The sequence below is a fragment of the Corvus kubaryi genome, unplaced genomic scaffold (assembly GCF_017639235.1).
Source record: "Corvus kubaryi isolate FWS band 111438036 unplaced genomic scaffold, C.kubaryi_AGA036_p1.0 69, whole genome shotgun sequence".
NCBI lineage: Eukaryota > Metazoa > Chordata > Aves > Passeriformes > Corvidae > Corvus > Corvus kubaryi.
Window position 1 is genome coordinate 2,785,414 of NW_024582057.1, and position 21,235 is coordinate 2,806,648.

The window sequence follows — 21,235 nt, forward strand, 5'->3', positions numbered from 1 at the left end:
GCTTTTGCACGCTTTCATCTTTGAGTGGGTTTGTATTGCAGCACAGTCTGAAATAACAGCATAAATTTAATGGGCTGGCAGTCCGAAAAGTAGAGAAGTACAACAACAGGTGTATTAATTTGTGCTGTGATGTGTAACCAATATCACTGTAAATTTGCTACAATTAGGCTCTGTTTTAACACAGAGTACAAAATACCTGGTGCTGGAGCTAAGATAATCAGCTGAAAATCAAAAGGAAAAGACAACAGGTAGCACTGTAGAGCATGTTGTGCAGAGGTAATTCATATATATCACACATTTGCAAAACCTATTTCCTCTGTTAGGCAGCCCTTTATTAGAGACACTATATCCAGACAAACTGAACAAATCCTAAAACATATAAACCCCTAACACTACAAATACATCTTTTCCCAAAGTTATGAAGTTCTACAAAACCACATAGGTTTCTATCTTTCTTTCTTTTTGACATGATTGTTGTTGACATGATTGCTACTTAAAATTTATGAGTTCATAGATGAGTCAAACCTTGACTGGAGATGATTCCTCTTCTAACTACATGTGCTTTACCACAAACATTAAAAACAATTACTTTGGAATAGTAATTTCTAGGAATTCTGAAAATATTTTAGATATAATTATTGTCATTACAGAAAACTCGGAAACATTTCCTTTAATCATTCAATACATAGCTCCATAACTCCATACACTTGAAAACTATAATTTCACTGTAAGTTTTCTTCTTACATATGTGTCTATATGTACATACACACACATATATACGCACTATTATAAAATAAGTGTCAAGAAAAGCAGGACCTTTACATTTCTATGTTTTCTCTGCTTGCAATAGGAATAAAACTGCAGATACCACCTGTGCCATCTACAAAAATTAAACCAGCTTGACCTCAAATCCTCTTGACAGGCTCTGCTTTTCCCACTGTCATTTTTCATTCTTACCAAAGTCTGTTTGCTCTAAGAGTATATTGTTAGGCCATACATTCAATTTGCATGCAACAAACCCCTCTCCCTTTTACACTGTCCTGACATGACTAAATCTTGTGCCAGACCCAAAAACCAGGCTTGCACTGCTCAAGTCCACCCTGCAGTGCACAAGAAAACCAGTTTGCAGCTGTGGTGTTGCTAGACCTAATTATACATATAAACATTAAATATTACTTATTTTTGTGCTCTTCCAGTAGTTCAAAAGCAGCCTAAACCATGCAACAAACAAGCAAGCCTTACAGGGCCTGGTTCTATTTGTGGAATGGTAAAGTATCAGTAATTCCTCTGAGCTCCACTAATTGAGACATGCTAATTGCCACATCTAGATTGCCATCAACTCACAGTGGTGACAGGGGGAGTTCAGAGTACTGAACATTTTGAAGTACTATGCCTTAAACAGAAACCTTTCCAAAGTCATAGTATCTCCTTACAGTGCTCACTCTGTGAACTCAGAACACAAACAAACAAACAAACAAATAAATGAAACCCCAAATCCAAAAAAAACCAACCAAACAAAACCCCAGTTAACCATTTCAGATTTTTTTCTCAAATTTGTATTAGTGATTGAAGATCTGTTTCCTAATGGTTGGGAATAAAAGTCCATCTTAAGAGCTAAAGTCACATAAGCCAAATTCTCCAGCACAGCTACCACAGAGTACATGTGCATGATGTTGGTAATCTGTTAGGAGGGCTGGTGGCATGGAAATGTCATTAGTGGTGGTAGAAATGCTGGGAGGGAGGGTAAGCATAACAGAACATAGCTAGAGAAATCTGCAGCTCTGAACCCTCAAAGAGATGCCTAAGGTGTGTACACTGAAATAAGTGCATCTGGAGAACAGCAAACATGTGGCTGGGTCCCCAGAAGTACTCATTAGCAGGAATATTTCACAGCGAGCTGCAAGTGTATGGCAAGAAAAAATGGGCTTCTCATTGGGGAAAGTGTTCTGGAGACAAATTTTTAACATTCAAAAAAAAAGTTTGCCTGCCACAAGTATTTTGCTATAACAAGAACTAAAAAAACTTGGTAATTTGTTTTATTCTTCTTAAAATATTAACTAATAGAGTGATTTAATTAGCTGTAAATGATGATGGATGATAAATAACAGATATTCCAGAGCATGAGATGCTTTGGGTGAAGAGATGCAGTACTTAGATCTAGAAGGTGTCTGCGATAGTAATTTCTTCTTGGGTGAATCCTACAGCCTGAACTGACTTGATCAAGTCAATACAAAGCAAAGTGCTACTCATCTGAACGGTGGTAACAGCAGCAGCAGCAGCAGCAGCAGGCACTAAGTTTGGAGGTTTTGCTTTATCCCTTTCTAAAACTCAGCCCTTCAAAATCAACAGGTAATTTTTATTTCCAATTCTTAGATCTAAAAAAGCTTGGGGTGAGTGGGGTCAAATTCAGTTGGAACAAAAGGGACCATGTAGCTACGGCCACTGCTTCCATTTAGAGGGATGGACAATAAGAATAAATAAGAATACAAAGAATACAAAAACGGGATAAATCAACTATGCTACACATCTGGTAATACATGTTATTTTACTGTATTTGTTATCAAGATGACATGCAGTCTAGAACTTCATGGCAAACACACTGGCAAAAGCCATAAATCATGAGGATAACAAGGCTCGAAGGAACAAGGCTTACAAAGACAACCCCAAGGGTGACTTTCTTGGATACCAGTAAATAAATCCCTAAAGGCAAGGAGCTAAAGTACAGCAGCCCTAGCAACCACACTAGCACCCGAATCGAGGTCTGGAAGAGCAAAGATGTGCAGTTCCACACTGTCCAGTTGTGGGACACAGTTGCAACAGAGTCAAAACTTGTAGGCCTGTAAAATTCCACCACAGGGGTTGAGTTCAGAGTCTGAGGACTTTCTCTTTGTACTTCCATGATTGTTATAACCAGGCAATTAGAAGAGGTGTGAGAAGGGCTAACCAGAGACGCCAGCCTTTTGGGAGTCAGCAACAGTTCTGTTGGATTGTCTGGTAGGCACTTCTTCCCCTTTCCCCCACAAGCTAAATTCAGAAGGATGTTGTTGTCATCAGGAAGACTACTAACCTCATCGTCTGGCAGGCATGTTTCAAACCTGCAAAACGGGCACACTATGACTCCTTGCGGGGAATCACCGAAGTCTATGATCTTGCAAAGGCATTTGGCGCACACTCTGTGACAACACTCCAGCACTTTTGGTTTTCTCTGTCGCAGGTTATAGCGGTTGTAACAGATCTTGCACTCAAGCTCATCTGAGCTCTGGGTCTCCACGGACTCCTCTGGTAGTTGAGTGGTCATTTCTTCAGATGGTTTTTAGACTTGTGGAAAGAGAAGTCAAGGGATGAAGAGGTCACTCAGGCTTATTTTAGAACATTTTCCTATCACCCATCTCAAACAGGAAAAGAGGAGATGACATAATTGAAAAGCATCAGTAGACATCATCAGTAGACATTTTCATCTTCTACTAGGGATTGTGCACTGCATGTCCTTTACTCTGAGCCAGGCATCCATCTGAAAAAACCAAAGTGGAATTTCTGTTGAAGGCAAAGGCAAAAACAGGAAAGGAGAGGGGAAGGGGAAAAGAAAATGGAAAGGGAGAGAGGAAAATGGAGAGGAAGAGGGAAAGCTTTAGCAAAAGAAATACACAAGTTCTACTTTTTATAAGCTCAGCTTCCTTTCCTAAAACTACCTCTAAGGTAGCTTTTTCCTGTGGCATATGAGGCCTATATAGCAGTCATGCTGATAAAACTTAGCATCATGCTGCACAGATTTATCTTGGAGTTGAAGCCCTGACTGGCTCAGCCCATGAATGTCTCAGCAGAAGCTGCAATCTAATCACTGAGCTGTGACCATTTGTTTAAACTCTGGTTTCCCAAGGAAATGAGACCTGACACCTGGAGCTTTTGGTCTTTCCTGGTAACTTGTGAACCTGCTGTCCAATTTCAAACAGATCAGCAGAAGGGTCGCAGTACTGAAGATAATTAAGTTTCTTAAAAGAAATGAACACTGGCTATTGGGTAGAGGAGAGATATTTATAATAAATAAGTACCATTTATCCTGGAGGGCAATGGCACACCCCAACCTCTGCTCTGAAGGGGCAGCATACTGCCTGTAGCTCAGCCAGAGAGGAAGCTCTGAGGGAAGCTAGTGATACTCTGGGGAAATAAAGAGTTTGGGGGAGTAGAGTAGGTATGAAAGAGATCTAGGGTTGTTGCAAAGAGTTATGTGGGGACCTAGGTCAAATTTGGATTAGGCTTTGTTAATTTTTCTGTTTGTGGAGCAGTTAATTTCTTTTTCTCCACCCAGCTTCTGGACATACAATTACAAAAATGAGTGTTCTTTAGCTTGCAACAAATGCCTCCTTCGATATGTGGCTGCTGGGATGAAGGCTAATGTGTCTCTCAAAGGCATTCACCAGATGCCCTGGTTTTCAAGGGTGTCATGGCTGTGACAGCTGTTTCACACCTCAGCTAAGGAGAGGTCTGTGGCATGCATGCACTGCTGCACTCCCACTCTGCGCAGCGGTTTTGCCACTAGACCCATCTGCCTCACTTAAACAAATGTCTTGTCATATTTTGTAACATGACTTCAGAAACAGTCCATGTATTATAAACAAAACATTAACCAGGAGTATGTGCTCTGGGGATCAATAATCACCAGCATTTACAAAACCAGCTCTTATCTGCCAGAAGATAAAAACTTCTTCCAGATTCTGGCACATGCTTGCTCACAGAAATGAGGGCAGCACTGCATTTTGCAGGCTTTCAGACTCATCCCTTTACTGCTAGAGTAGCAAGGAATTTGCCACAGTCAAATGATGGGCAAAGTCAGCACTTGTGTCCAGCTGCCTCTTGCATTATCAGTAAGTATCAGGCACACTGAATATGAAAAAGTGGCCTATTTCAAGAAACTTATTTTTTGACTATTTGTTTTAGTAAATATTTTATTTCTTTCCATTTCCATTAGGAAGTTTCTACTCACTCCTAGCATTCAGGTTTTTGTTCTTTTTTTTGAGGCCAAGGCAGGAAGCAACTCTTTTAAGCAATGTACTCCTTCTGTCAATACATTTTATCTGCCAACCATCAGGTACAGTAAAGTCACTTCCATGGGCCTCTTGTTCTTACTGTGCTTTAAGTATTTTCTATTTCTGCATATCCATCAGAAGATGGAGAGATATGAGACAGGTGGATATATTACTTCTATAAGCAACATAATTTGTAAAACTCACCTCCTGGATTTTAAAACAAAGATGCAACCATTAGACAATGCAGTAATGAAAATAACATGACAGCATAGTGAAAAAATCCCACATATTTCTCTAAGAATTGTTACAGTCATGGCCCCCTTTCCATTCAATTACTTCAGTAATTCCTTTCCTGCCACTTCCAATTTATGTCTTTAGTGCTCTAAAAGTTCTCTGCCTTACTGTTGTTTTTGTTATTTGTACTGTGGATATATTTGTGGCATGTTGCATCGGGCAAGGCAAACATAAGACCAGCCACAATTTTCAAAGTGTACAAGCTGGACATCTTCTAAGACACAAAAAGGACATCTTTTACAGAACTTAAAATTTATCCTTTATCCTTTGTTACACTGTGTGCTTCCTTATTAATTTCTGCTACTCTTTTTATTTCATCCCAAATATAATCTTCTAGATGACTTTTAGGTAGATATAAATGACACGAGCTGCTAACTTTCCAAAGGATGAATAAACAACAAAATGGACCAAAAAAAGTGAAATGCCAGCCTATGGGAAGGTGAAGAACTGCTGAAAAATTAAGATGCCAAACAAAAAAGTTATGGTTTTGGACTTTTACATCTTGAGTATCATTTATCTTCTGTACCTGAGGTGAATTAGGATTACTAATAAGGTACTGCTGGTAAACATTGTCCTACAACATAAAACTAGATTCCTGAATAACCAAAAATCTCCCAAAATATGTGTCTGTTTCTCATAGAAAATTATGACCTTTCTCTGAAAACTTCCAACTAGAAAAATCTTGATATTTTAGTGTTTATCTTTCTAATTAGTATTTCCAGGTTTTCCCAAAACCCAACTCACTTTCCAACCAATTCTCTTCAGACATGGAGAACCTCTCCCTAAATCAGTTTTCAAACTGCATGTGTTTTCCTGATTTGACCGCTTTAAGTGCCAAAATTTGACATTAATACAAGGAGTAACAAGTCTCTGGGACTATCAATGTTCCAGTTGCTAAATGCAGATCATTAGCTCCATTTCCAGAGCACAGTGATCCTCCTATTGTAGTTTGTGTCATGAGCTATTCTACAATATTTTTTTCAAACTTTTTTTTTAATATAATGTACTGGACAAGAAAGAGTGACTTTCATTGTCTTTCTCACTTCACAGACTTTCAAAAAAAAAAAATCCATCTGTAATAAAACATCATTGATTATTTTTTCTTTGGCTAACTTTAGATGTTGGATTTCTCCTTACGTGTTTTAGTGTGAATACTGCTTATTCCTATTCGTTATTTATACATCCTTTCCTTTGAAAATTAAAATTTAATCACTAGTTCCTATTAAGGCTTTTCAAGCATTTTTTACCCTCTCAGCTCTGTGGTGGTTTTCGATGCTTCTTCTGTCTGTTTTGCTTTCCTGATTTCTTATGGAAATTTTTCCTTTTCAATATCTACTTTACCGCTTATTTTTTTCCTCTCCTGGGAACTGGCACATTTTTGGGTTTAATTGAATTAATAATTAATGCTGCCCTGCTACTATATACATCACATACACGAAAAAGTTCTCCAATCAGAGACTTATTAAAAATATATGGAAACTGAGGCTTTTAAAGAAATTTGGCTTCAAATTATTCCTATTTCTTGAGAAATGAAGCATTTCTCAAGAAATATGGCCAGCTACTCCTTCAAGCAAATTCTTCTCTATATCAAAGACTTCCTAGTTGGTCTTTTGCATGCTTCCCAGGTGAGTATTTACTGGCAGCCAGCAGGATAAGGAATTAAAGAAAGGAAGAGGTTAACTACTGCCCCTCTGAATCCCGCTCCCTCACCGAAAAGGTGACAATTCACATACTTCTTCTTGTTGAGTGTTAAAAACAATTTTATGTAGGAAAAAAAAAGAGATTGTGTCTATGTGTTCATGTTGTATCCTCCTCTTTGAAACACTTTTTTTTTTATGATGCCACAAGAAGGTATAACCCTATTATGTGCTCCAATACTCCATTAATATTTGAGCTATTTTAAATATTGAGCTGCAACCTGCATGTTCTTTTTGACCTTGAAATCCAGGGGCAGTCATGATGAGTCTAACCTCTTTCACTTCAAGTAAAAAATTTGTAGTGACTGGAGATCAAAGTGAAGTCCCATGTCTATTTTATTTATTTATGTGTGTATTTTTATTAATTCTGATATTTGTCATGACTTTAAGCTGCCTCTCATGTCCAGTTTTTCACCTGAACTTAGACTTGTCTCACCTGCTTGTTTGATATCAAGAGACACAAGTTGTAACTACGGAAATTTCAATTACAGATTAGAAAAAAAAATAGTACACAAGGTATTCAAACACTGAATACATGTCAAGACAGATGTACGTGAAATCTGCAACCTTACAGATATCCTTGACTGGATACAACCCTGCCACTCTGCCTTGGACTTGAGCCCTGCTTTGAGCAAATGGAACTGGATTTTCCTGGAGATTCTTTCTAAAACGAATTATTCTATGATTCAATGTTTTGGTATCCTGAACTCACTCTATGTGACCTGTTTGAAAAGCTTTATCTCTTACTGAATAAAGAATCAGGCTGACAATTGTTCACGTAGCTAAACAACTCTCCTAGATAATGATTCTTTCATTTAACAAACAAATTCATTTTTACAAAACCTAGAGTCCTTCTGCTATCCTGTCTTCCACAGAATCTATCTGTGATCTGGGGATCAACATCATGCAATTGCAGAATGTTTCATTCCTGTGACTATTATGTAGCACACAGCAGCTTTCTGAACAAAATATAAACTACAAGACACGTCCAATGATTACAGTATCCACTGCAGTTTATTCAAGAACAAGCACATCTGTTATCCTACGACAAGCACTTGTCTTTTGTAAGAGTCCTGACTAAGTGCTGCAGGAATGAATCCATCATTCCTGTTGCTGCTTGAGCTCTGACTCCTTCTCTTTCTGTCCTGGTGCCACCTGTCCTGTACCTTACAAACTCCTCTACTTGAAACTTTTACCAAAAAGAAAGAAAAGCTGAAGACAGAGAGGAATCTTCCGGATGGCAGAAGAGCACAAGCAGTCACTAGAGCGCTCCATGCGACTGCTGGAGGGCAGTCCCAGAATCAGGGGGAATACCCTCCCTTGAGGGCGAGAGGAGGTGACCCACAGGACCAGAATGAGTTGCAAGCTCTTACGTATGACCCCACATATGGCCAGACAGAGTGCAGTGGATCATCAGCCCAAACAGGCCAGTGGCCAATGATCAGTTTTGAATTAATCACTGTTCTGCAACTGCAGGCTTTCTTCCCAGGCATGGAAAGAAAGGTGAATGGGTGGTGCAACATGTTATGGCCCTTCTTTGCACTCATCTATCAAATACTGTGTAGACGAAGTGCTCTTATGAGAGGCCAGAAGCAATTACTTGTAGATGAAACTCTCAGTATTGGAGCTCAGTCATGCTGACAGGGCAAAGTAGATGGGAAATTTGTGCCTCTCTTCCCTAATGGAAGATCATCTTTTCCCAGTTCATCAAACCAATCTTTTATCATTCATCTCTCGCACTTTTCTTGTTCTGTGAAGGGAATTTGCCAACGTTTCAGACATAACCTAAAATGAATATATGAGCTCAGCAACTTCCAAAAGATATCATCCATGGACCTACCCAACATGTGATATTTTCAAAGGTTTAAAAAGTTTCCTTTAAATAGAAGCTGAGCATATTCAGGAAATAAGAGAAGGAAAAAAATATATAGATAGACAAATAAATACAGAGAAACTTACTTTCCACAAAAAAGAACTTCTTGCAAAGGTTCACTTGCAGGGAACACAAGAAATGCCTATTCTTCTCCACATGGGCAAAAACTGGTGGAAAGGAGGGAAAAAAAATTAGTAGAGCAGGAATACAGCTGGGAGATTTTCAGTCTATTTTCTCTGAAAGAGAGGAAGGAGTCCAACTTCTCCAGTTTGGATAGAAATAGCCATATGTCGAGACTTCTGTTTAGAGAAATATATTGGGTAAATCTCATTTACTAAAATTATTTCTGTAATATAATCCAGTTATCTTTACAGATCTGTTGTTGATTTTAAGCCTCTTTCAATATTATGTGCTAAACACTCTGAAGTGCTATCTCTTCTAGCAACCACATATTCACGAATGTTAGTAATTCACTAAAAAACTCAACCTCAAGGCAGAGCATCCAAAGAGATAAACCATGCTCTGAAAGAAGAGTTGTAAAAACATACTGAAATACTTTCCTTCACAAATGTCATAGAAGCTCTTTGATCAGTTCTACTTTTCCAAACACACTGCAGTCTCTTCTCCAGCACAGACCAGAAAGCAACCATCTCCTGTGGGCCACTGCATTCATGCTGGAGCAGCTTTGCTGCCTTCTGACTCAGCAGGAAATGACCACCGCACTAGATTTTTCCAGCTTGTGCTAAGCACAATGCAAAAAAAAACCCACCCCAAACTGCTTTACTAATCTGACATTTGAATAGACTACGTTCAAAGTGCCAGCAGCTATCACATGTTCAACCTGTTTCATGCCACATTTCTGCAAACAGTGGATGGGTTTTAACAACGGGCATTTCCCTGTCAACTCCAATCAATGCGAGGCTTTGCACAGGAATTACAGAATGTGATGTACTGATCCAAGCTTGGTTTATGGTCAGCTGTGTAAACTGCTATGAAAAATGCTGCCATTCTTTTCACAAAAACTTAGTTTTCAATAGCATTAGATAAAGAGGTTATTCCTCCAATAACTATGTGTGAAAAAGAACCCCCCCCCCAGCATGTACAGCAAACAGTTGTGTGTTATTGACTGCTGAGACTAATATAAAAGAGCATTTTATCGGAAGTTATCATTACGATATTTAGAGTCCTTGCTTGATCTCTCTCAATCCTCTACAATAATGTCACAAAAATGCAAAATACAGAAAATTACAGTTTTTCATATTTGAAGTGGAATTCATGGGTCCCTAATTATTTAGTATGAGAAGTCATGTAACATTAATGTGCCATTTCATACAAAAAAAAAAAAAAAACCCAATTAATTTTTTTTTTTTTATTATTTTTGTTATTCCTCCTCCCCATCCTGTTAAGTAAGCAAGGAGATTTTCATCGAACACAGGGTTCACTCAATTCAGTGTTGTGGCACTGGCTCTTAGGGTACTTTCTACATCCTTTGCATGTGCATATTCAATATCATCAGACTCAATTTCCTATTAACAATATCATTTACAATACTTTTTTGTTATTCCAATAACTCACATTATGTGTCAGGTAGTAGTGGAAAATGGTATGAATAAACAGTGAATCCCTTCTTGAAACCCTACTATTCTCAATTACTTACTTTCTGGCTACAGGCCACGACTGTATTGATATGAATCCTGCAACTATGGTGTAGAAAAAAATGTTTTATTATTTAGGCTTGTAGGCAAAACCAAAACCTCTTCCAATATTTCTTAAGAAGAAATTTTCCCTCATATAGAATTGATGAGCTATTTATATAGTAATAAGCCAAGTGACTACTCAATGTGACATACGGTTGTGGGTTGCTTTGTAGATGTTTAAGAATAAAACTAATAAAGGACAAAGGATCTGAGCTTTTATTAGCTGTCTCGATTTAAACTGGCTTAATTAGATTAAATTGATAAGTAAAAAGAGATGTCTTGAAATTTGTATCTAAAATGGTAACATTTAATTTTGGAAATATGCTAGTTAAACAGAATTAATTCATTTAAAATTATTTTTAATTTTTTCACAACCTGCTTACTTGGGCTGTTCAGGCATTTTCTCTTGCACTGTTTTCTTACTGCCAATGGCTTTTCCTTTATGACTCTGAAACCAGTAAGCGATCTACTCCAGTTAATATATATTTCACAATAGAACTCATGACCTTACTACTATGTCAGGGAAAGGTTAGACATTCTCCTCTTTGGTAGTAGGGGTGGTTTTCGGCAGCTTTATCAAATAAGATGGAGTTCTGCTTCTCTGCTTCAGTGCTTGTGCTCCTTAGGAGCTCTTCTGAGAGCTGAACAGACTGTAGGACATTGATTCTAGAATATGACTTGAAAAGACACAAAATTATCAATAAATAAAAAGCTTCCCACTATTTCTTGATATAGGCATAAATATTTAATCATATGGCCTACAGATATGTCTAGCATTTATCTTTATATTAGACACTATTAAAAACCAACATGATTTTGTATTAGGTTTCAGAACACATGATGACAGCACCACAGAATTTTACATCTTTGCTCTGCTTGCTACTATATGCTTGAATGTAAGTAATTAAAATAAGTCCAGAAATACAAGAAAATAACTTCTTCTTTTAAAATAAAAATTACTCATAATATGAGATATATAGTGACATACTCAAAATGTAACATCCCCAAAATATAACAGAATTCTCTCTCTTTGGGCATATTTTCTATATGATATAATTCGGGAGGGACCAGGTGAGACAAAAGTACAGAAAATTTATCTTGATTACATCATTCAGAGAGAAATTCCTCTTCACACAGGGGAGACATTTTAATGCATTATAATAAGTTCCAATTAAACTTCAAAATAAGATTTAATAGAAAGTAAGTGTGGCATTAGCTTTGTCCTAATGGAGCTGAAAACAATCCCATAATAGGCTAGAAATTAAGCTGTACTTCTTGCTTTTTCTACTGTCATTAAGAAAAATCCACCTAATACTACTATGCTTAACTTAGTACATTCTGTTTCAGACATTTTTGAGGATATGACTATATATAAAGATTCTACTATACTGCCTATTTTATGTTGATAGTGCAAACAGGAAATAAAAAGGGTGGGCATTATACAGGGCAGTACTGATGCTGGGTTTTATGTATTCTTTACATGAATTTGGTAACAAGTTTTTCTGCTTTAACTACTGCTCAGAATTTGTATCTTATCCTGTACAGAAAAGAAATGGTAAAAAACAATTGCAGCTGCTTCAATCACAGAATGTTTGAAAAATCTACATCAAAATAATCCAAATCCAATACAGATTTCCACTTACAAAAAACTTTTTCAGACCTAGTCTTCCATCATCATCTCCTTTTTGAAACACTGGCAACTAAAGTCTGATCTAGCTGATGCTGCATATAGTCCCAATAGCTTGGAAAGTGAGGGGTCTGAGGAAACAACACTCTAACCTGGATTCAGTAAAGTGTAATTTTAATATTTCATTTAGTTCCCCTAAAGCACGCATCTAAAACTAGTTACTTCTGGGATAAAGATTATTTTTATTTTAGCAATACAGCAAAACTGGCATATAATCCCTCCTCAATCAACATTATTATATTTATTATTATAACATCATTATCATCACCAGAATGTGAATGTAACTAAGAAAATTTTTTAAAAAATCTTATTGATGTATTTTAAAAAGAGCAAACACAAATCCCTCAGATGCTATAAAAAATACAATATTAGTAGATCTGGTTGACATGCAGTAAAGTTGTATGTCTTCAACTGCATTCATGGGAAATGAAGAATCCTAACAGACCAGTGTCAATGAGGAGATATTAACTTTGACAGCAACATGTACTGTCCTCTTACAAAAAGATTTGTAGAAAAATTCCATTTGGCCTGATTTATACACAACATGGAAAGAACAGTTACTGCACGCACACCCATCATTTTAGATGCAGGTACGCGAAATAAAATTGCAGGCATTGAAAAAGTGGATGGAAGGAGTGAAATTAATTTGTGTCAAATGATATGCAGAGCTTTTATTCCATTCCTTTAAGGAATACAGGAATCATGTGAAACAAGAGCAGCTTTAAATATTAGTCTGGAAGTATCTTTGTAGCTACTGGGGATGATCTGGGACTGTGAGAGCTCCATAAATTGCTACACCACCAATGTCAGAATCACTGCAGTGTTCTGCTGGTGGGACTTGCTTAACACAGATTAATGCTTATAAAGCACTTAAACTTCGGGGGGACTGATAGAAATTTCTCAGCTTTAACATGTTATTTAGCAGTGAAATGTGGTATTTTTTTACCCATTCTGAACTGTCAGTGAAAGAGCTGAAGTGCTACTAGATGTAATATTTCAAGCAAAGGGCAGAATCCTTATGGGCTGAGACTATATACAGTGCCCTTCAGACTGGATAAGAGGAGCAGATGAAGCTGCAATTTATTCATAGGATGTATCAGAATCCAGTTAAGAATGCAGTGTATCTCCCTCCCATGTGTTTCTGATAGAAATATATTGCCACAGTGGCAGATAATCCAATCAGGTCTAAATCGGATCAATATGAACCTGCAAAAAATCAGAAAATCTGCACTTAGGAAATGTGTTTCAGAAAGAACTACATAATTCTATTCTGGGACAAGGGCAACCTGGACTTTACAAAATTTTCCATTATTCAAAAGAGTTACACTGGTTAAGTCTCACAAACTCAATGAAGGGTATGAAACTGTCTTTTCTTTGAGCAGAGCTACAGCATTTTGATGTCATTTGCAACTACAATGGTTGAAAGGTTAAATGAAATGAACATGTTTGAAGTCTGCTAGTTGGGCATATTCAAAATACAAAATGCATGAGAGGAAAGCATTGCTTCAGAAATTTTGGAAGTAATCAAGGCATATTCAGAAACACAGCTTGTATATTAAACTAATTAAAAAGAAAAATACCCCAACCAACACATGAAACAGAGAGAAAGTAAGTACATGAAATGGAATTCTAAAGGTTTAAAAAGCAACACAGTCCATAGAGAGCTATTACACCTCCCTATTAACCTGTAAATTTAGTTTAGTATAAATTAATAACAGAGACCAGGTACTGGTATTTTGTTAACTGGTAATAATCAATGGGGATTTTAGTTCGAGTGTTTTGCAACATGTACTACAAGACTAGAAAAACTAGAAAATAGAACACTAACAGGTCCTGAATTTCATTTAGTGTAATAAAAATCCCAACATCAGCACAGCAGCTCTTCAGTGAGTATTCCCAAGGATATCAGGTTTTCTATACAATATCACAAATGAGCAGTCTGGCTAAGGCTTATGGACTAAAGTAGGAAATCAAAAACAATTTCTTGTCTTCCACTAACTAAGAAAAGATTTTTTTGCTAGAACAGAAACATAACCAGGAACACTTCAAAATACCAGATGTTTTAAATGACAGTTTTCTTTATACTATTTTAAATAATGAATATCCTCTGCTCTGCTTTCACTTAAGCAAGAGAATATAAGGCTCCTGAATGTTCCACTGCGCAAGTCTCTTTTCCAAAAAGTTATAATAGAAAGATGAGCTAGGAAGTGAACTGATCAACTAGACATTAGGAGATAACACATATTTCACTATTCTTCACTTCCAGTGTGCTGAATTCATATATCAGCAAAGACTGAAGATCTAGGAAAAAAACCCTATATAGATTTACTTTCTATTTGAAAGCTAAGAAGTATTACCCTTATTTATGCTATTACCTTTTCATGGAAAGCAACATGTTTGAAGCACCAGGATAGCATACTGCTGTTTGTTAGCCTACTAAACCAAAGTTTATGAAAGTTAACAACTATTGCACTAATTATCGGTGCAAAAGAGAGCATCCACTGTGAATCTGACTTTTTCACATCTCTGCAAACACCAACCACACAATTTGCAGCAAGTTAAAACATACCTTTTTCCTTGGGCTTGGTTTCTTGACAGAAAGAACGCTCCGTGAAATTGATTAAAATCCAATTCTGCTCCAGAGTCAAATGATTGCAATATTACTTGAGAGCTTCTGAGCCCATATTTGTCCTTCTCTGCTTCTGGAGGATTCTTTCAGAAAGTGCACCCAGAGAAAGTGCACCCCGAGGGGCATTTCTCAGTAATTGTGGTGGATATATTTTGCAAGAGTGAGTACATCTACACTTTAAACTGCAGCGCAGTGTTGATATAACTGAGCTGGATTTGTACTGGAACCAACCTAGCTATAATAACATGTAGTTCTAGATGAGCTAAATTAATCTGGCTTGTAGGAGAATCAGCCAGCCTTATGTACTATTTCCCACTCTATCATCCTGTGCTAATATGCTGAGCTTTGTCTACAACCTGTGCCAATATATCTTGCCTATCTCTAAGTCATCACTGTAGAGTGTTAAGTTACAGAAGACTGCATTTCAAAATGTGATTGGAGATACCCTAAAAGACAGCAAAGTTGTACCTTTCATTCTCAGATATGTCTGTTTGAACTGCGTATCTGAAGATCAGTAACCATGGAAAATGGAGACTTTCAACTCTGCTTACTAAAAACTTTATGCAAATGTTGCTATTCACACAATGTCTGTCAGTGTTCCTCCATACAGATGCCTTCCAAAGATTCTTCATACCCATAAACACCTTGTGTGTTTGAAGTGACAAGACTTGTAGTAGAAGGCTTGAGAAACTTGAATTTTCATGATTTTCCTCCCGAGACACTCCTGTTTCTGAGCGGGCTTCACAGAACACTGCTATATGAACAGATCACAAGACAGATGCGGATTGAGGGAGAAGCAACGGCTTCAGTGGTGAATTTTATGTTAAGTAGATTCACTAGACAGCCCTAGTGCCCACTTTGCCTTATTAATGAAGCATTCCTTGTCCACAGCAAAAGGTGATAGTGTATCATGCTGTCTGTGCCCAAATCTCTAGCTTTCCCACTGAATTGCATACAATCAAAAGCTCTGCACAGCATTTTCAGAGATGCATTTTTTGGTACAGTAGAGCAATAAAAGCATTGTCTCCTTTTTGGTCAGAGTGGTCACAAGTCTTCTGATAAGAAAAATGGCAACACGGCATATTGATAATTCATTAGACAAAGATCCTCTTGTGTAAATCAAGAGTGATTCAATCAAACAAGAGGCAACGCTTACAAATATGTCAACAAATCACATTGGCTTGTCTTAAAAATCCCTTTGAGAAAAAAACGTTGTCTTCCTGTTGCTTTCCTTTTGGTAGCCTGTAGCTCTAAAGATGTGTTAATAAAAATTTTACTTGAGGGATTTGTTTGTCAAAACTTGTCACTGAGTTTAGCTTGTAAAAAGACAGCAGGAATTAAATCTTGGATGCAAACATTTTCTTAGGATGCACATGCAGGCCTTTCTCAGGCAAAATTATTTATTTGGGTAACAGGGAGAAATCTGGTAGAATTAAGCTACTACTGTATGCTTTTCTTGATTGCTGTTTCATAGAATAGATACCTTTTTGACATTTCTAACATTTGTTACTGCCTCATTTATTCAATTCCTAAATCTGTAATCCCATCTAAGGCAAAAGTCATACTGAATTGACTAGAAAACTGACACAAACAATGATTAATTTCTCCTTGGCTCTGCTACTGAAAAAGAAAATAAATTTAACTGTCACATTATTAAATCTTGGAAACAACTGTACTTCATAATATATAACTCCAACCAGGGAACATCATGAGTAAACAACTATGATGGCATCTAGTCATTCATAAAAACCACAGGATACTGTTCCCTTCCCCAAAAAGATAAAGTTCTTTTAATACACTGGGTTGTGCAGAAAGGAGCAGACAAGATCTCAAGGACACTGTTTATGAATACATGAATTGTGGCAGCCCCATTGGCAGGATATCAAGTCTGAAGGACTTACTGATCGAACATTATGTGAATGAAGTATTTGATACACTCACACACACTCAGCATCACATCCAAATGAGACACTGCAGCCTCAGATGTGTCTCATCTTCTGTGAACATACCAGGTGGAACCACTGGCTTATTACACCGGTGGTTAAGAAAGAACTTGAGATCCCACTCACAGTCCATAGCAATCCTTAACCATTTCACATAGTAAGATTTTAGCTTAGCTACTCAAGAGAAACAAACTAAAGCACTACACACTCTAATTGTCGTTAAAGACTATAAGGCATCTTACAGCAACACCTTAATAACCACGTCATTAAGCACAAGATCTAAATGGAGCAAAAAAGGACCTTCAAAGTAAATGCTCACTATCTTTTCTAAGCACTCCAAAGTAAGTCTTACTCTTGCTGATACTTGTGCGAAGCCACTGGGCTTAATTCCATTGTGTTACTGCTGTTGCCCGAGCGTAACAGATCACAGAACACAATTTATAAGATTGTTACCTGAGAGTTTTGGGATCCTTACAGAGGAGAGTGAATCAGAGAAAAGAGAACAGCAGTATGATGAATCTGGAAGACTTTCATGTATGGAGTGGACAGACAGGGCTAAGTGCAAGTGAACAAAATTTAGGAAAAAGCCTTCTAAAATGGCATGCTAAGGAAACACAGCAGAAAGCATGTACAGGGGGAGAAGGACTGAGTGGAATAAAACCAAGTTTGATACATGAGGTGAATTTGTGGGGGATTTCAAGGATGCAGAATTATACACTTTAGGAAGATGGCCAAAAAAGGTACAGGGGGGTTAGGTAAGGGGAAGGGAAGCAATGGAAGTGTCAAGTCAGCTAGGAAAGTGTAGGTTACAAGGCGTACGTTGCAAGTGACAGGAATCAAATTAAGAAAGTATTAAGGCACAGACAGAGGTGGGAGGTGAGGAAAATGTGTTCATATCATCTATACAAGAATAGATGATATGAAAACTTGGTAGTAATCTGAATATGAAAAGAAATGGAAAAATGAAACATACCTTCTGTTGCCCACCACACACATGAGAATGACTGGGATAAATAGTAATAGAATGATAGAACACAGAAGTATTTGGGATCAAAATGTAGCACTCATTTTGATACTGAAAATACCAGTAAAATAGCTGCAGTGAAATAGCAAAGTTCAGGAGAAAGCTGTTTTATTTAGTTCTACATTTACTCCTTGATTTGTCAGACCACCAATAACAAATGGCTCAGTTCATTTAACAGAGAATTCTACTAAGGGTAAAGGCTGGTGGGGTTCACAGCAGATCCTTCAGTGTTCTTAAAGAAACTGTATTTTGCCAGACAAGTAGCAAACCAAAAGCACAACTCTTGGGCTATGCTAGAGCTGACAATGTGCATGATTTTGAGTAACATATCTTCATTCTGTATGTCCAGCAACATTGCAGCAGAGCTGAATCAGAGAGATTACTTGTGGCTCCAGCCTCATACAATCAGCTTAGCTCCATAAAGAGCGTGACAAGATGAGGTCTGCAAATTGGACAGTTCAGTCTGGGCACTGTATTTTTTTTTAGATGGATACATAATCCTCATTGTTTGTGATTGATCCTGTCTCAGCCAGCAACTGAGATGACATTTCAATCCCAGGTCCCTGAAGTTCAGAGGTTTACAGCCTTCAGTCAGAAAGATACACTGAATGGAATTTTTTCAAGTGCAAGATTATTTAAAACTAACTTATGCTCAGAAATGCCTTTTCTTTTTTTTTTTTACTTTTTATTTTTGTACCTAGGTGACTCAAACCCATTCTTAAAAAGAAAACATGGGTAGATAGAACAAACAAAATTAAGTGTAAGATTTAAGAAATGAGCATACAACTATACTATACTAATCTTATCACCTGTGCAGTGAAGTTCATGGAATATACTCCCACTACAATTGTCAACAAAAGTAGAGACAACTCTGAAGGGCCTTGTCCATTTGAGTATTATGAACCCTCCTTGTTGCTGGAGGGCTCCCAAACTGCCGCCCCCCCAGCAGTGACTCATAGTGAGGAATGCACTCTTGTGGCCCTTGGCTCTTTCACCTGCATTCAAGTGACAGAATTACAGAACAATTTACATTGGAAGGAACCTCTGGAAATCATCTGGTTCAAACCTCACATCCTGAAAAGCCTAGAAGATGATATTGCAGCACTCCGTACCAAGAATTTCAAAGAGCTCAATGTGAGATCTTACAGAATAGGAGGGTGTTGATCTCACTCCAATCCCTGGACTCACAAGCACCGAGACATAGGTAACCAAAAGTCTGTTCAGCATTCATAATGGAGATACAATCCTTGCAATGACATGGTGAACAGGAAATGCCTTATCCTAAATTCTCATTTCTTTTTAGGTTGGCAAACGCGTGCTGCTGCTGGACGTGAGTTTCTGCTGTCCTTTAGGCAACAACAATCAATCTATTCTTCCCACCCACTTCTGTGAGTCACCAGGATTTACTCACTGACCTGTCTCCTGAACTGGGTGTCCTTGGAAGGTCATGTAAATGTGTGCTGTTATCTTGATGACCTCGCCATTCTCACCTCGCACGGTTACTTTGGTGCTTCTACACCCATTCAATCCCACTCTCACCAGTCAAGGTGCCCACTACAATTCTCAACAAAAGTAGAGACAGGTCTGAAGGGCCTTGTCCATCTGAGTATTATGAACCCTCCTCATTACTGGAGGACTCCCAAACCCCTTGGGCAGTGACTCACAGTGAAGAATGCACTCTAGTGCCCCTTGGCCCTTTCACCTATTCTGGATGCAGACCCAGGACAACCTCTCATACCAAGCACATTGCTACCCATGTACAAAGCAAACACATGACCAGGAGAAAGATTCTCATAGTCACATAAGGGACAGTATTGAGAGGTCTGACAGGCATTGACATCTACCTCCTCTATGGTCAGTACAGATCACAGGGCTGCTCTGGAGAAACAAAGCTAGCTGAATACCCCTAACTAAAAAAATACCTACTTGGAAATGTTGGCTACTGCTATAAGATTTGCTAAATTCTCCCAGAGTCTGTTCGGCAGATGACATTTTACCCCCTACCTATGTGGAACTGCCATAGCTTGGGGTCTAGTCACCCCTGAGGGTGGCAGCCTCCTCTCCACCTCTGACACGAGGCTGGCCTTTAAGTGAGAATCCTCAGTTTTAGCAGGGGCACTTAATACAATTTCCATATGCCTGTCTTCATCTGTGGACTTCTAGTCATTACACATTCTTGGCATTGTAAATTAACAATATAAGAAACATACAAAATTGACAGTTGATTACTTTTATTTCAACCATCCATGAACTGCACTATCAAATAAAGATAAAGCTTACATGTATATATTTTAACAGGAACATTCACATTTTCAGGTATTTTTCTTTATAATATATTACTTCTTTGATTATTCTGATTTTCAAAAGCAGGTCTAACACACAGTGCATTTTCCAGTAAGTGTTAAAAAGGAGGGAGTGTGTTCTCTCACACACTATGCTTCCATACTTATAAATCCATTATTATATATTTGGGAAAATGCATAGATAAAAGCTTTAATTGCAATTTTCACATTGAAAACGAGCACTAGTATCTCTTCATAAAAGAAACCACATCAGCTAGAATATTGTTGCTAGTGACTGTTGTTCAACTGGAATAAAAGACAGCATTTCTGAAAATGCAGAAAAAAAGAAGTGCAAATTTAGGGCCAGGTTGGATGGGGCTTTGAACAACCTGTTCTAGTGGACAATGTCCCTGACCTTGGCAGGAGGGTTAGAACTAGATGATCTCTGACGTCCCCTCCAAACCAAAGCATTCTAAGATTCTATGAAAAGTAGCTCAATATATTACTTTAAACATTACGTTAATAGATTAATCTACAGGTTTTAATCTACAGGTAGCATATATACAATATGTATGTGTACAATAATGTTTAGCTGGATAATTTTATCTGACATTTGAAGAAAATAATTCAGTCATAGCTGTGTGCTACAATGAGTACTTGAAAGGGAGTCACACACACACACACAAACACAGACATTCCCCGCCTGTAAGCCCACCTCACCAGAGGACACAAGATGTCTCTATTGAAAAACTGATGCAAGACTGAAGAGAAGAAAGATTTAACAGAATTATCAGGGAGCTACTTAAATAAAAGAGAAGCTTCGTTTAAACAATTGGAAGCTGGGACATAACGGCATTATCACAATGCCGAGTATTAATTATTATGTTTGCTCTTTCCGGCCTGTCACAATGATGAACAATAATGATTGCGCAATGTGAGATATTCACCATTTAGCTAATTCACTCAGTCTAGGCAGGGGATCAAAGATGTTTCTATACTGTCTATTCCTTAACAGCAGCCCTTTTTGGTTCCCCGTGTAACTGAAAGAAACCCTAAAATTCGTGTGACCTGTGCATATCTTGCCT

The 21,235-nt window shown here is 37.8% G+C and overlaps 1 protein-coding gene across 3 annotated transcripts in view; it reads right to left on the minus strand.

The window, feature by feature from the left end:
* Positions 1 to 315: 315 nt before the first annotated feature.
* Positions 316 to 21,235, minus strand: part of RNF182 (ring finger protein 182) — a 30,915-nt gene continuing 9,995 nt past the window's right edge. The window contains exons 2-5 of one of the 3 annotated variants that reach the window (XM_042049149.1): positions 14,842 to 15,655; positions 11,097 to 11,262; positions 8,975 to 9,055; positions 316 to 3,511 (exon numbers count right to left, since the gene is read on the minus strand). In XM_042049149.1, the coding sequence (XP_041905083.1) occupies positions 2,561 to 3,298 (738 nt within the window). In that variant the 5' untranslated portion in view covers positions 3,299 to 3,511; positions 8,975 to 9,055; positions 11,097 to 11,262; positions 14,842 to 15,655 and the 3' untranslated portion in view covers positions 316 to 2,560. The remainder of the gene's footprint in view (positions 3,512 to 8,974; positions 9,056 to 11,096; positions 11,263 to 14,841; positions 15,656 to 21,235) is intronic. The other 2 variants (XM_042049150.1, XM_042049148.1) reach the window with 2 other exon arrangements.